A 16,525-nucleotide genomic window follows, 5' to 3' on the forward strand; every position below is an offset into this window, starting at 1 on the left:
GAACCCTGTAGGGTGATAAATCTATAAATTATTGCTCCTAAAGAACAGAGAATAAATGGAACAGAAATAATAATCAAAGAAAAGAAAATAATAAGCAAAAGAAAAGAATCCGTATAGATACCTATATAAAGATTAAGATAGCTTATAATGTATCAGAAAAAGCGAACTGCAACAATATTTACATATGTCATTTTCTAGTGGTTATTTTTCAATTCCAAAGATAAAAACTTATACATTTCTGGGAATTCCCTTGCAGTCTAGTGGTTGGACTCCGTGCCTTCACTGCCGAGGGCATGGGTTCAATCTGGTCGAGGAACTAAGATCCCACAAGCTACGTGGTACAGTCTAAAAAATAATAATAAAATAAAATAAAAAACATACATTTCTAAGAAAAATAAAACAAAGTAAAATAAAACAGTATTAATTAGATTAGCCTTGAATTTCGGTATTGAAGGGGGTACAATCAAAGATGAGCATTAGAATTTAAGCTTAAGTGATCAGTAATTTTATTAACTGAGTTAGGAAAAGATGTAGGGTGGAAGAAAAAAGAATTTGTTTATTTTTAGACATGTTGCATCTGCAGGTTCCTGCAGGATCTTTTACTTATTTAAATATGTTTATAGTAGGTACATTTAAACAATAACTAAGCAATAGAATTCCACATTTTTTACATGGTATTCATCCTGAAAACACAGACTGTTGGGAAAGAAATTTTTAAAAAAACACAACGTTAACCAAATACATACAACATCTGTATTTTAAATAGAAAAGATCTGTTGTAAAAGCAGGTATGAATTCATAGAAGCAGTTAGCCAGGATACAGATTCAGAAGTAGTTAAGTTTGATGCATAGAGGTGTATTAGAAGGGAAGTGAGGCCAGTGGGGGAGGTAAGAGTTCTGAGATTGAAGAAAATGACTTGAATCTAAAGCTGGACCTTTAAAAGAAGTAAATTATAGTGTCCAAAGGTATTTAGTAAAGAAAATTTTCTTTATTTAAAAATTAAGGAAATGCAATCTGGCAGGTGGTGCCATTTTCTTTACGTTATGAACAGACAGCTAGAATATGTTTCCCAGCCTCCCTAGAAGTTTGGTTGGGCCATGTGACTAAGCTTTGACCAGTAGAATTTAGGCCACTTCCAGGCCTGGCCTTTGAAAACTTCCTACATGATCCTTCACACTCTTGGTCTTCCCTCATCTACTGGTTGGATACAGAGGATCTGGTGGAGGATTAAGATGTCCTAGAGAGTGGCAGAGCCACAAGATGAAATGAGGCAGTGCCCCAGAATCACTGCATGGAGGAAAGCTCCTCTACACTACCAAAACCCATACTGTACCATGACATGGATTCTGCCTACAGAACATGGAAATAGTGAGGAAAGGTCAGATTCGGGATATAATTTGAAGATGGAGCTAACAACACCTGCTGACAGATTTAACTTTAGGGGTGAATGGAATAGAATAATCAAGGATGACACCTATGCCTTTAGTCTCAGCAACTGGATGAACGTTGGTGCCATTAGACAGATAGGGAAGACTTGTGGAGGAGCAGAGCTTGAGAGAAGATCAAGTGTTTTGGTTCACATACATTTGGTGGAGTAATAAATGTGAGAAATGTGAATGAATCAAATGAGGGAGCTAGTCAGATGAAGGTCTAGGATGGGTTTTTAAGTAGTGGGAACTGCAGATATAAAGGCCCTGAGGCAGAAATGAGTCACAGTCCTGAAAGAAATCACCTTGTGAGAAAATAGGTATGGAAAATAGGACAGAAGAGACTAAGGACTAAACCCTACATCACTACAATATTTCAACTTCAGGCAAAGGAGCTAGCAAAGGAGTATAGAAAGAGACTAGTAAGGTAAGAGGGAAACTAGAACTGTGCTGGTAGATTTTTAAAATAACATTTAGACTTATTTTCTCATCAGTCTGTATTATATATGAGGTGGCTCTCTTTCCATGCTTTTCTGCATGCATAATAATTTATGATTCAATGATATATTATTGTGATCATTTTAGACATTTTGAATAGCAATTTAAATACGTAAAATGCAAACAATGCATATAACCCATTTCAAGTATGACAGTATGAAAAGCTATGACAAGTTCACAATGCGCAGTGACAACCATATCATGTTCACTGCCTGGTCAACTGTGATTTTAAGATGCCATCAATGTTAAGATGCATCTCAATTTCAGAGGTGCTAAAATAAGAAAAGATGTACATCTTAGAATTATGAGGCACAGTACATAACTAAAAGAAAAGATTTACAGAACAATGTGTATCCTTACTATGAATGATAAAATAAGAACATGTTATCAATATATGAAATAGTATATTATTCACAGTTAAGTACAGCTTTCTAGTCTGTCTCATATTTTAAAATATTGGATGTGAACTGTGAAGCACTAAATTTGATTTCATGACCTATTAGTAGCTCATAACTTGCAGTTTGAAAAATAGTAATGCCAATTTAGAATATTTTATATAGATATTTGGCAACGAAGAAAAGGAAGGTGTGTAGGTGTGTAGAGTTGAGTGAAAGTTTTTGTTTTATGGCTTTGGTTTCTAATGTATTTTTATGAGCTAAAGAAAGCCATCATAAATAGAGAGTGATAGAATATATTAGAACATATAAGAGATGGGGAAGAATTGAAAAAGAAAGTTCTATCTGGAAAAAAAATCGGAGGAGAGAGGTATAAGAAGAGAAAATTAGAGAAATTAATAGTAATATTTTTCTTTCTTGCTCATGAGGGTTTAATCTATTTTATTGATCTTTCGAAAGAAAAGATTTAAGGGGTTATTTATCCTTTCTCATTCCTTTGTTTTGAGATATTTAATCTTCCAAGTACTTTTTAGGGAGAGGGGCTGTTATATGTTGCTGTTTTTATCAAAATATACTACATTCATTTATCTTTAATCCTACTTAATAGTGAAGATATTTACAGTTATATATTTTCCTTTGATTACAATTTTTACTAGACCTTAGGATCTCGTATAATATAGTCTCTTTCTCATTGCTTTCTATGTATTGTAATTTTAGGTCATTTAATAAATCATGTTTAGTACTTGATACATATTCATGATGGAAAAATCTATCCAAGGAGAAAATAATGTTCCCATCCTTGTCTTTCAGTTACTCTCTCCAAAATTTTATCCTAAAAGATATATTCTGTGCATACAGAAAAGTATATCTATCTTTGTGTATGTGTGTCTGGGTGCACAAATGTGTGCATTTCCATAATTCAAACAGGAGCGCACTACATTTCTTGTGATGTTCTTTAATTTTTTTACTTGATATGAACTGGAAGTCTTTCCATTTGAGTACATGAAGAGTTTCCAGATTCTTTTTAAGAATTTCACAGTTTGGTTTTTTTTTTTAGTGGATGTACAAAAATTAATTTGAATAATCCTCTCCTTCTGATAGACGTTTAGACTATTTTATTAATTTTATTTCAAGCAGTAATTATCCAGTTAGACATGTAATTCTGACATGAGTTAGTAGCTATAATATAAACGTATAGTCATGGAAACCCTAGGCCAAAGAGAATGTGTACTTTTAATTTGCATAGATATTACTAAATATCTATTCATCGTAGTCACGCCATTTTTTCTATTACAACTTTTTTTTACATCAGCATATAAGAGGGTGTATATTTAAACTCCCTTGCTAAGATAATATATTTTCAAATATTTTTCTATTTACTACTATGAGTTATGTATATATTTAATTTTCATCTTCTATTTTTCATGAGTTTAAGTATATTTTTTTATATTTTAGAATATGTGGATTTCATTTACTGGGACCTGAGGGCTCCTATACATTTACTGTTTTTCTCTTAAGTTGTTGGACTTTTTTTGTTTTTTAACTTGTAGGAGTGTCTTATGTACAAGAAAATTAGCTCTTTTATGTAATATAATTTACAAATATTTTCTAGTTTTATGTTTAACTTTTGACTTTATTTATAATGCAATTTATTTTTGCCAATAGAATTATTTTGTTTCATTGTAGAAAAAATGTATCAATACTTTTTTCATGGGTTTTGAGGTTTGTATCATACTTAGACAAGCCTTCCCCAAATATTATTATCTCACATTTTCTTCTAACGATTCTTTTTTTTTTTTTTAACTTTTAAATTAATTTGATCCACTTTGATTCTGGACATTATGTAAGCTGGTATAAGAATTAGCCTCCTGCTTAAAGTAACTATAAAGACTGGATAAAACATATAAAATAACTGTGTTTAGGCATTAGAAAACAACCAGTACAGTGCTATGATCCTTGCAAATAGAAAAGAACACAGTGGGAACCCTATATGTGCCTTGGTTTTCTCTCTTTGAGCATCCTATTGTACAAACCATAGCCAAAGCAAGCAAAGATTGTGTATTTTCTGGGCAAAGGAGATATCAGTGTTGATTGATGTTAAGTAGTCTAGGATTTAGGACAGGATCCCAAAGAGGAGGGGGCTGCAGAGAAGGACCCCCAAAAGTCTATGTACAAGTTCTCTGCAAGTCCTTGGGCAGCTCCTAAGCTGCACTCCTCAAAGTGAGATTCTGGAAGGATTAGATAGGAACAGTTACTTGCAGGCTGAAGACCTGCACAGAGATTTCAGAAGCTGCACAGTGCTGAGAAGACAAAGCTGCAGTTTGGGCCTAGCCAAAATGGAGAGGTATTGACGAAAAGCCTGACCAAGCAGAACATTAAAATCCGAAAAATATGTATCTGATTTTATAAAAATTTCAAACTAATTAATGACTAAAGAAATACTATAGATAATAGCCAAAGAAAAATTGATATACTGGAAAATGTATGTGTGGAATATATGGCAGAGACAGTCCCCTTAATTTACAAAGAATTCATACAAATCAAAAAGAAAAAGAGAAACAACCCAAGAGAATAATGTGCAGAAGATATGAAGACGTCATTTACTAAAAAGAAAAGAAAATGGCCATGAATCATATGAAAATGTATTCAGTCTCACTCATAATTGAAGTAATTCAGGTGAAAACAAAAATAAATGTTCACTTTCCACTCATCCCTTTGAGAATATAGAAAAGCTTAATTGATACTCTGCGTTTGCAATAGGGCAATAAATTGATACAGTCTTTCTGGGTGTGGCAGTGTAACAAAATTTAAAATTATACTTACCATTTGATCTTGTAATCTCCTTATCAGGATTTTATCTTAGTAATATCTTCATGAAAGATGGCCAAGATATACACACAAGGATGCACATTGGAGCATGTTTTAATAGCATGAAACTGAAATTTAAAAAACCAACGACTCCAGTAATAGGGGACTAAACAATTAATTTACTGCACACTATTGTGTAACCATTGAAAAAACTGGTGTACTTTTCTGTGTACCAGTATGGAAAGGTCTCACTCGTTAGGTGAAAAAGTAAGATAAAAAACAATAAGTAAGAACAGGTCTTTTTGTTATAACAGTTACTATTACCAAAAAATGTAGTGATTCAAGATAAAAGTGGGAAATTTCAGTTTGGTGGGTACTGTGCTCCATTAGTTATTCAAAGACCCAGGTTGCTCCTATTTTGTTTCTTCACCATCCCCTGGGGGCAGTGTCTTTGTCCACATGATCAAATCCAGGCCACAGACATAAGCTAGCTCAAGCTCCTAGTAAGGGAAAAGAAACATGTTGGCAGCATGAGTACCAGGTGGGGAGTGGTGCACATCACTGCTACTGCCATTCCGTTGGATATAAAATTAATCTCATGGCCACATCTAAGTTGCAGGAGAGGTTGGGAAATGTACTGAGACTAGCCATTAATGTGCCATGCTAAAATACTGTTATTTCAGTATTTCAAGAGATATTTAGATTGACAGCTAGCAGTCTCTATCACAAGCATGTAAGTACTGAGAATTTTTATGAAAAACTTTCTTCTGGAAGGAATCATAAGAAGTTGTTAACAGATGTTATCTCTGGAGAGACAGATGGAAAGTGGAGGATGGAGACATTTTTTCCCCTTTAAAGGTGCCCTTTTCTGCTTCCTCCTTTCTATCATACACTTATAAATAATATATATGTATTACTTTTGTTTATCTTTTACATCAACAAGGGATGTCTGGATTGAGATTGGAGACATATTTAAGACATTTCCAGAAGGTATAAATAACAAGATTTGCAGGTCATTGTATTAAGTAATCAGAGAGAGGAAGTAGTCAAGAAAGATTTTCAAATTTATGATCAGGCATGAATGGTATTTGCATTAACTGCAAAGGGGAACACTGAACATTTTGGGAGGGAAGATAATGAGTTCCACTTTGTACATAATGAATTTGAGTTGGCTGTGAAATACTCACTTTGAGATGTTTAGTAAGCAGTTGGTTATTTAGGTCAGAAGCTCATGAGTGAGGAATGGCATAGAGGAAATATTTGGAGTGCCAGGAAACATAGGGTAATTTAAATCATGGGAATAGATGAGCTTGCTTAGCAAGAGAGTATGGAATGAGAAGAGAATAGGACCTGTGGAATGTCATGCCAACATTTAAGGGCAGTTAGTGGAAGATAAGTGGGAGACCTAAGAAGAGTGGCCAGACAGGTAGAAGAAAAAGCAGAAGAGTATGGTATCAGGGAAGGTGTGGGGAAAAAATATTTTTAAAAGGAAAAACTCGTCCAAACTTTCAAATTCCAAGATGTCAAGCAAAGTCAGGACTTAAAAATATCAGATCTAAAGAGAAGTTCATTAATAAACATAGGAAAACTGCTTCTATGGAGTAGAGGAAACTGATGCCAGGTTGGAATGAATTGAGAACTGTTTTGTTGTTGTTTTTATTTTGTTTTGTTTTTAAAATGGGGAAGATGTGAGCATATTTAAATATTGACATGAAGAATCTAATACAAAATAAAAGTAATTCTTTATAGAGTATAAAGGCAGGGTATATGTAAAGATACAAGTCCCTGAGAAAACAGAAGGCTTTAAAAGAGAAAAAGGAAGGGTTTAAAAGAGATTAGGGCTAAAAAAAACTATACTTAAAAAGAAAAGCAGACAGAACCATAGGACAAATGGTAAAAGCAAAGCTATACAGACAAAATCACACAAAGAAGCATACACACTCACAGAGAAAAAGGAAAAAAAATATATATATATATCATTGCTCCCAAAGTCCACCTCCTTAATTTGGGATAATTCATTTTCTATTCATGTATTCCACAGATGCAGGGCACATCAAGTTGATTGTGGAGATTTAATCCGCTGCTCCTGAGGCTACTGGGAGAGATTTCCCTTTGTCTTTGTTCGCACAGCTCCTGGGCTCAGCTTTGGATTTGGCCCCGCCTCTGCGTCTAGGTCGCCTGAGGGCGTCTGTTCTTTGCTCAGACAGGACGGGGTTAAAGGAGCAGCTGATTCGGGGGCTCTGGCTCACTCAGGCCCGGGGGAGGGAGGGGCACGGAGTGCGGGGCGGGCCTGCGGCGGCAGAGGCCAGCGTGACTTTGCACCAGCCTGAGGCGCGCCGTGCGTTCTTCCGGGGAAGTGGTCCCTGAATCACGGGGCCCTGGCAGTGGCGGGCTGCACAGGCTCCCAGGAGGGCAGGTGTGGAGAGTGACCTGTGCTTGCACACAGGCTTCTTGGTGGCGGCAGCAGCAGCCCTAGCGTCTCATGCCCGTCTCTGGGGTCCGCGCTGATAACCGCGCCTCGCGCCCATCTCTGGAGCTCGTTTAGGCGGTGCTCTAAATCCCCTCTCCTCGCGCACCAGGAAACAATGGTCTCTTGCCTCTTCGGCAGGTGCAGACTTTTTCCCGGACTCCCTCCGGCTAGCTGTGGCGCACTAGCCCCCTTCAGGCTGTGTTCACGCAGCCAACCCCAGTCCTCTCCCTGGGATCCGACCTCCAAAGTCCGAGCCTCAGCTCCCAGCCCGCCCGCCCCGGCGGGTGAACAGACAAGCCGCTCAGGCTGGTGAGTGCTGGTCGGCACCGATCCTCTGTGCGGGAATCTCACCGCTTTGCCCTCTGCACCTCTGTTGCTGCACTCTTCTCCTTGGCTCCGAAGCTCCCCCCCCTGCCTACCCCCCCCCACCCCGTCTCCTCCAGTGAAGGGTCTTCCTAGTGTGTGGAAACCTTTCCTCCTTCTCAGCTCCCTCCCAGTGGTGCAGGGCCCATCCCCATTTTGTCTGTTTTTTATTTTTTTCTTTTGCCCTGCCCAGGTACGTGGGGAGTTTCTTGCCTTTTGGGAGGTATGAGGTCTTCTTCCAGCGTTCAGCAGGTGTTCTGTAGGAGTTGTTCCACGTGTAGATGTATTTCTGATGTATTTGTGGGGAGGAAGGGGAGCTCTACGGCTTACTCCTCCGCCATCTTGAAGGTCCCCCCAGTGGAACAGGATAGAGAGCCCAGAGATAAACCCACGCACATATGGTCACCTTTCTTTGATAAAGGAGGCAAAAATATACAATGGAGAAAAGACAGCCTCTTCTATAAGTGGTGCTGGGAAAACTGGACAGCTACATGTAAATGAATGAAACTAGAACATTCCCTAACACCATACACAAAAATAAACTCAAAATGGATTAAAGACCTAAATGTAAGGCCAGACACTATAAAACTCTTGGAGGAAAACATAGGCAGAACACTCTATGACATAAATCACAGCAAGATCCTTTTTGACCCACCTCCTAGAGAAATGGAAACAAAAGCAAAAATAAACAAATGGAACCTAATCAAATTTAAAATCTTTTGAACAGAAAAGGAAACCATAAACAAGATGAAAAGACAACCCTCAGAATGGGAGAAAATATTTGCAAACAAAGCAACTGACAAAGGATTAATCTCCAAAATATACAAATAGTTCATGCAGCTCAATATCAAAAAAACAAACAACCCAATCCCAAAATGGGCAGAAGACCTAAATAGACATTTCTCCAAAGAAGATATACAGATTGCCAACAAATACATGAAAGGATGCTCAACATCACTAATCATTAGAGAAATGCGAATCAAAACTACAGTGAGGTATCACCTCACACCAGTCAGAATGGCCATCATCAAAAAATCTACAAACAATAAATGTTGGAGAGGGTGTGGAGAAAAGGGAACCCTCTTGCACTGTTGGTGGGAATGTAAATTGATACAGCCACTATGGAGACCAGTATGGAGGTTCCTTAAAAAACTAAAAATAGAACTACCATACGACCCAGCAATCCCACTACTGGGCATATACCATGAGAAAACCATAACTCAAAAAGACTCATGTACCACAATATTCGTTGCAGCTCTATTTACAATAGCCAGGACATGGAAGCAACCTAAGTGCCCATTGACATATGAATAGATAAAGAAGATGTGGCACATGTATACAATGGAATATTACTCAGCCATAAAAAGAAATGAAATTGAGTTATTTGTAGTGAGGTGGATGGACCTAGAGTCTGTCATACAGAGTGGAGTAAGTCAGAAAGAGAAAAAAAATACCATATGCTAACACATATATATGGAATCCAAAAAAAAAGAAAAAATGGTTCTCAAGAACCTAGGAGCAGGACAGGAATAAAGACTCAGATGGAGAGAATGGACTTGAGGACGCGGGGAGGGGGAAGGGTAAGCTGGGACGAAGTGAGAGTGGCATGGACATATATACACTACCAAATTGTAAAATAGATAGCTAGTGGGAAGCAGCCGCATAGCACAGGGAGATCAGCTCGGTGCTTTGTGACCACCTAGAGTGGTGGGATAGGGAGGGTGCGAGGGAGACATAAGAGCGAGGAGATATGGGGATATATGTATACGTAGAGCTGATTCACTTTGTTATACAGCAGAAACTAATACAACATTGTAAAGCCATTATACTCCAATAAAGATGCTAAAAGAAAATGTAAGACCAACAACAACAAAAAAAAGTGCAAACAATTAATTATATGACTTTTGAACTTAAAAAAAAAAAGAGAGATTAGCCTTAGAAAGAATGAGGAGCAGTTCTTCAGTTGTATTAGAAAGGAAAGGGTAGGTATATTTGTCATATTTAGTGACAGAAAAGTTCTCGAGTTCCAGTCTAATAGCTGTTCTGATTCTCTGTGAAGCAGAATAGATCATGTCCTGAGAATAAAGGGAGAGACAGTGAAGCTGGAAGTTTGAGGACTGGGAAGATATGAAATAGTTATTATGGAACATGAGAGCGGAAGCTGAATAGAGAGAATGATAGAGATATTCTCTACCTAGTTTAATGATTTTCCTCCAGCAGCACCCAGCAGCCCTGAAGCAGGCATGGGACATGCAGACAGTAAGATTCCTTCACTTTTTCCAACACAGCGGTTTTGTCAGGTGGATGTAAAGGAAAATAGTGCAAGCGAGTTTCAAGGTTTTAGGTAGAGAACATGCAAAGTGATGGACCTAAGCTAGATTGAGAAAAGACAACACGATGGATAGGGAGAAAAATAGGAGAGAAAGTACACTGTGGAAACGGTGAAATTAATGGACAAGTGTGATGGGAGTGAATGAGCTAGCAACCTGGAAGGACAGGAGGTTGCAGTCAATGAGTGGAATGTGTGATTTGTGAGTTCAGAAGTAGAGCAGATTTAGGAGATAATAAGATGCAGAATGTGGCTACAAAAGTGACAGTTATGTAGCATTAGGAAGTTTTATGATGGTGAAGACATCCAATAACATAGAGACCAAGTTATTGGATGAATTATCCATTAGCATATTGTAATCCTCTAGGTCCCAAATTTGTAGACAATCGCACAATTTTAACTAAAAAGCAAAATGGTGAGCCAGATACCAAAGTGAATAAGGAGGCATGATCAGAAGGTAGATGGTATCTTGGGGAGGATTAGAGGATGGTACAACTACATAATATCAGCCTCAAGGAGCTTTATAGGTGTTTAACTGTGTTCCCTGGTCCTTTAGGTGCAAGATGTGGAAGTGAAGGGAGGAGATGTGACCAACTGATTTTCACAGAAAGTGATATAAAGTGAGGTAGCTTTGCATATACAGGGATAATTTGAGGCAGAAAACAACAGGATCCATACCTTCCTTGACCTTGAATAGGTCCAAGAAGTAGTCATGGAGTTTTGGGCAAATACAAATATATTAGATGAATCAGAAGAAGAGCCAGATAGAATCTCTAAAAGATAATCTTTGCTGCTTATTGCATTGTATTTTTCTCTAGCTTATTGGGATAGATTCTTTAAGTCTACTTGGGAAATCTATAGATGTTTGGATATGAACCAGAAGCCAGCACTGTGATATTTCTCAGTGCCATATGGATGTAGTAAAAGTGAAAAGAGTTACTGTAGGTGGCCTAGTTATTCTGGTTGTATAATATGGAAAAATCAATATCTATTTGATGTACTCTGGCCATTGTTCCATGGACAATATACAGACTATATGAGTCTGCACATGGAGAACTTTGAAGAGAAGAATCTATCTACAAATTGTAATTCCTAGATTGTCAATCCATGGAGCTGGATTATCTCCTTCATGAACAAAGTGGCAGGCAATAAAAGTTTCCATCACCACCAGAATTGTGTTCTCATTCTGGAACAATGTAGATCTATTATAAAATTTGAATAATGGTTTTCTAATGGACTTTGGGTTGGGCATGGGAATAGTTTACCCATTGGGCTACTCAGGTGACATATCCTTATCTAGGGCCTGGACACATATCCTGTAGGTGGCAATATAATGAAGATATGGCCAGATGCAAGTCTAAGAAAAGTTCCCGAGGACTATGTTCAGAGTCAGGACTTGGTCTCAGCGAACCCTTGGGCTGCTTCTCGGAAAAGGCAAATGCCTAAAGACAGAGAATATCATCTATTTCTTCAGGCACCACCAGGGCAGCTATGAAATTTCAATGGACTTTGCTAGTTGTAGATACTTATCTGTTGTTTTCTCCTAATCCAGCCCAATAATTTCCAATTGCAGTTGTGGACTTGTACTGTAGATTCAGACTCAAGTTGCTTTAGGTTAAACTTTTTAGAAACTCAGAACAACAGGAAGATTAACATGAGAGAGTATTAGCTTGCGATTTCTGCCTACCTAATATAAACAGTTTTATAATGTTCATATCTTTGAAAAGGAGGGCCCGTTGTATTCTAGCACAATGTGAATTTATTTATTTTGATTAATTAATTCATGTATTTATTTATATATTTATTTGCCTTTCCAGAGTTATTCCAGGCCATGGTTATCAGACATTGTGGTCATGGGATGATTGGCCTATGCTCCAGGTTTTTGAGGTTTTTTTTTTTCACATCTTTATTGGAGTATAAATGCTTTACAATGTTGTGTTAGTTTCTGCTGTACAGCAAAGTGAATCAGCTATATGTATACATATATCCTCATATCCCCTCCCTCTTGAGCCTCACTCCCACCCTCCCTATCCCATCCCTCTAGGTTGTCACAAAGTACCACGCCGATCTCCCCATGCTATGCAGCAGCTTCCCAGTAGCCATCCATTTTACATTTGGTAGTGTACATATGTCAGTGCTACTCTCTCACTTCATCCCAGCTTCCCCTTCACCCCTGTGCCCTCAGGTCTGTTCTCTACGTCTGCGCCTTTATTCCTGCCCTGCCACTAGGTTCATCAGTACTGCATTTTAAAATTCCATATATATGCGTTAACATATGGTATTTGTTTTTCTCTTTCTGACTTACTTCATTCTGTATGACAGATTCTAGGTCCATCCACCTCACTACAGATAACTCAATTTCGTTCCTTTCTATGGCTGAGTAATATTCCATTGTATATATGTGCCATATCTTCTTTATACAACCATCTGTTGATGGACATTTAGGTTGCTTGCTCCAGGTTTTAAAGGCAGTCTGTATAGTGAGTAGCTTTCTGCATAGGTACAAGAACAGAGGTCCCCCACCCCAGGGATTTTAGAACAGTATAAGCTCTGCTTTTGAGTTGGAGGCATCTGTTTCAGTGATAAAGAATTAAGGCAGTAAAAGTAGACTATGGTATTAGGTAAAGGTGACTGGTTCAATTCTTGGATTTCTTGATGGCTAGTATTCTGGCTGGGATCCAAACAAAATTCATTTCCTTCTTGAAATGGTTTGATTGTGGAACAGTGAAATTAGAGAACGATATATGATCTGCAAATAACAATAGGTATCTGTATATCCTTGATGTACTTGAAAGCTTGCCATTTGAGGGTATCAGATACCTTATTGGGTATCATCAAAAACTTCTGTTAAGGTACGACTCAGAAATTTGATATTCACATTTTTGAATATGTATTTCTAAGGTTTGGCCATTCTTCTAGATGGCCCAAAGTGGCCTAACCAGGGACCTAAATGCCTATTTGTTTTTATAGCTTGCAACTATACACTGAGTAAATAAGCAATCATGTTTAAATAACCACAATTAATGACCCTCTTCTCACTCAAAAATATATTTTCCCTATCTATCTTCTCTATCTTTCTTATTCAGATATTTTAAAATACGCTTCCCAATTCATATCTATTTTTGGGCCTCTTTTTGTAACTTACCTCTGGGCAATTGATGTAATAATTTTTAACTTCTCCCCTGTGCTCTGTACGATAGATTAAAACAACTTTGTAAAATCCTATTTACATTTATTTGCTTGTTTATATACTTATGTGTTTTTCATGTAGACCTCAAAATAATCCATGCAGCTGGGTATTTGTGCCAATAGGCATTTCAGGATTTTGCAAATGTTTCAGAAAACTAATATATCATTTATACATAGCTTTTTATATGTATGAGCCAATAAGGAAGCAATTAGTTATAAAACATTCTATAACATCCATTTTTAAAGGAAATTTTTGATACAAAATAAAATGAAAGAAGCTTTAAAACTCCCTCATATTTAAATTACAATACTTTAAAATTAATGGGAATTAGTTTCAGAAGAGAGTATTTCTGGGGGGAAAAAAGAGGGGGAAGATTACATCTCCAATTTAAGTACTTTTAAGTACTCCCTTAAGTCCATTTTTTAAATTAAATCGCCTTTATAAATTAACTAAAAATTGGTTAACCATATTATTTAAATAACATAAAATTTGAGACTTTTTCTAACAAAATGTTTTCTGCTTTTTTGTAGAGGATCTCTGTCAAGAAGTCCTTATCAACGAGGATTAATGTGTTCTCGATGTAGCAACTATGACAGATGCACAGATTTTCTATGCAGTAAGATAAAGAAAATAACTGAAACATGAAAAAAAATCCATAATGCATTGGATGACAAGAAAAAGAAGTGGTGAACACTAGTCTTTCATTGTCATGTTAATATTGTTCCTTTGTTCAGAATGGTATTGTTATATTATCAAAGGTTGTATCAAACAGTATCATCTTTAGATTTTTTTAAACTACACAACCTCTTCTGCCCTCTCTTACTATTATTCCTGCCCCTTAGTACATACTAGAATCTGAAAGAAGGAAAGAGAACTAACAGTTATGCCCTGAAAAAGCTTCTCAGTTAATTCCTGAAATAGCGGCCTGTTTGAGAGTGGCTGCTCGAAAGGATAGGATATTCCAAAACACTCAGAAAGAGGAAAGAAGTAAAATAGCAAATATTTAATAGCCTTTTATTTTCATTTTTCCCCTAAACATTAAAAAGATAAAAGTAGAAAATATGTTTTATTAAATTTTTCTTTTAGTTTTTCTAAACATGAGAGCGTATAATCCAAAAGTATAACTATAGCTGGAATATATGATGCTTAGAGGAATGTGGTAGGGGATAAAGTCAGACAGTGAGTAAGGGGCATATTAGGCTTTTATGTTAAAAAAACTAGTGAACAATTTCATTATAATGCCACTGCTGAAGTGACTCCACCGTAACATTTCTTCCCTTGCTTCATTTGAATCAAGATGCAAAACCTTGCTCTTCCTCTTCACCTTTTCTTTCTCTTCCTGAAAATATCCAGACCTAAAGTCATTGGGTAGGTCAGAAAGAGGTAGGCATCCACACAGAGGGCATCCAGATGTGACATGTTAGAACCTAAGCAAGAAGACAAGGGATTCATACATGATGTGGTAGGCATGGGGAAAGAGCCTAAGTAGGGTGAGAACAGTGTCCACATGGTATGGCCTGGTATGGGAAGTTAGAGCTCTCATGGAATGAGGTGAGTGTACCCGCATGAGGTCAGGCTTGGGGTATAAGATCAGGATAAAGGGATGTCCATGCGGGAGTGGCTCACTATGTGGTGTCAGAGTCCAAGCAAAGTGAGGATAGAATCCACATGGGGTGGGAAGGAGAAGCCTGACATAGCGTATCATTTAAAATAATGTCAAAGATCCACCAGAAGTTCAGTTCATCTCCACGGTGCCTGAGGAGTGATTTCTAAATTTTCCTCTAAGTGTACCATCATTGCAAGACAAAGCCCTAGTTGACATTGGGCTCTCTATGGGTGAGACTGCATTTATTCTCCCACTCTCCTTTCTAGTGGAATCTGGGAATGATTGTTTGACCTTCTCTGCCCAGGTGAGCAGAGGAAGGGAAATTTATTTCCTGAAAAGTATTATGATAGCATTGGGCTGGATAGCAAAAACAAGGAATACCAGGCTCTGTAGTTAACCTTGCCATCTAGGAAATGAAGAGCAACTGAAAGCTTCTGAAAATAAGAATTAAATGAATAAAGTGAGTAGATTCAGAAAATTAATTTTGAATGATCTTGGGGGGCAGTGGGGAGAAGAGAGATAAAAATAAGAGATGTTCTAACAGGACATTGCAAATTAACTATACTTCAATTTTTTAAAAAGAGAGATGTAGAATTCTAGAATGTCGAAGATGGAACAATCTTTGAAAGGCAGGAGTGGAGTGGCTTATATAAGTTGTCGGGATTTAGAGACAGAATTAGTACTAGAATCCACACCTCTTCCTCCTGTACTTCTGTGCTCTCTCTGGTAGACCAGGAGGACTTTTACTAAAAGAAAATATGTTGTACTTTACAATTGGCTACTGGTTGAAGGGGAGACATCAAAGATGAGAGCATGGTGCCTGAAAACTAGGAGAATGATATTATTATTGTTGAGAAACATATATTCTAGAAAAAGAAGAAATTCTATGTAACTTTATGAACTTTCTTTTTCTTTCTAGGTAATGCAGGTCGTGACCAAGCCATATGTATGTATTTTTGTCCTTTATTTCTTGAATGATTTTACTACTTTATGTGAAATCCAGCTTTCAATTACTTCTTTATTTACAGATTACCGATTTTGGTATCCAAGATGGGAAGTACCCCGGCCAATTGTGTGTGATCCACTGTGCATGCTTATTTTATTTCTCAGAATGCTGTGTTTTTCACTAAGTGCTGCAATTGTTTTGATAATACAGTCTCATTTCCCAAATATATTATTGGAAGAAGAGATAGTTTTTATCCCTGAGGTAACTGGGGCAGCAAAGGAGGAGGAAAAGGTAGAGAAAGAGGAGGAGGAGGAGGAGGAGGAGGAGGAGGGGGAGGGGGAGGAGGAGGAGGAGGAGGAGGAGGAGGAGGAGGGGGAGGAGGAGGAGGAGGAGGGGGAGGGGGAGGGGGAGGAGGAGGGGGAGGGGGAAGAGGAGGAGGGGGAGGGGGAAGAGGAGGAGGGGGAGGGGGAGGGGGAGGAGGAGGAGGACAGG

At 37.7% G+C, this 16,525-nt stretch overlaps 1 protein-coding gene across 1 annotated transcript in view; it reads left to right on the top strand.

Moving 5' to 3' along the window:
- GLIPR1L2 (GLIPR1 like 2) overlaps window positions 1–16,248 on the top strand; it is a 31,173-nt gene extending 14,925 nt beyond the window's left edge. The window contains exons 4-5 of the mRNA XM_029205950.1: window positions 14,012–14,097; window positions 16,007–16,248. Of these exons, the coding sequence (XP_029061783.1) occupies window positions 14,012–14,097; window positions 16,007–16,065 (145 nt within the window). The 3' untranslated portion in view covers window positions 16,066–16,248. The remainder of the gene's footprint in view (window positions 1–14,011; window positions 14,098–16,006) is intronic.
- Window positions 16,249–16,525: the final 277 nt, after the last annotated feature.

The sequence above is a fragment of the Monodon monoceros genome, unplaced genomic scaffold, assembly GCF_005190385.1.
Source record: "Monodon monoceros isolate NGI ecotype Baffin Bay Population unplaced genomic scaffold, NGI_Narwhal_1 Super_Scaffold_6, whole genome shotgun sequence".
Lineage (NCBI taxonomy): Eukaryota > Metazoa > Chordata > Mammalia > Artiodactyla > Monodontidae > Monodon > Monodon monoceros.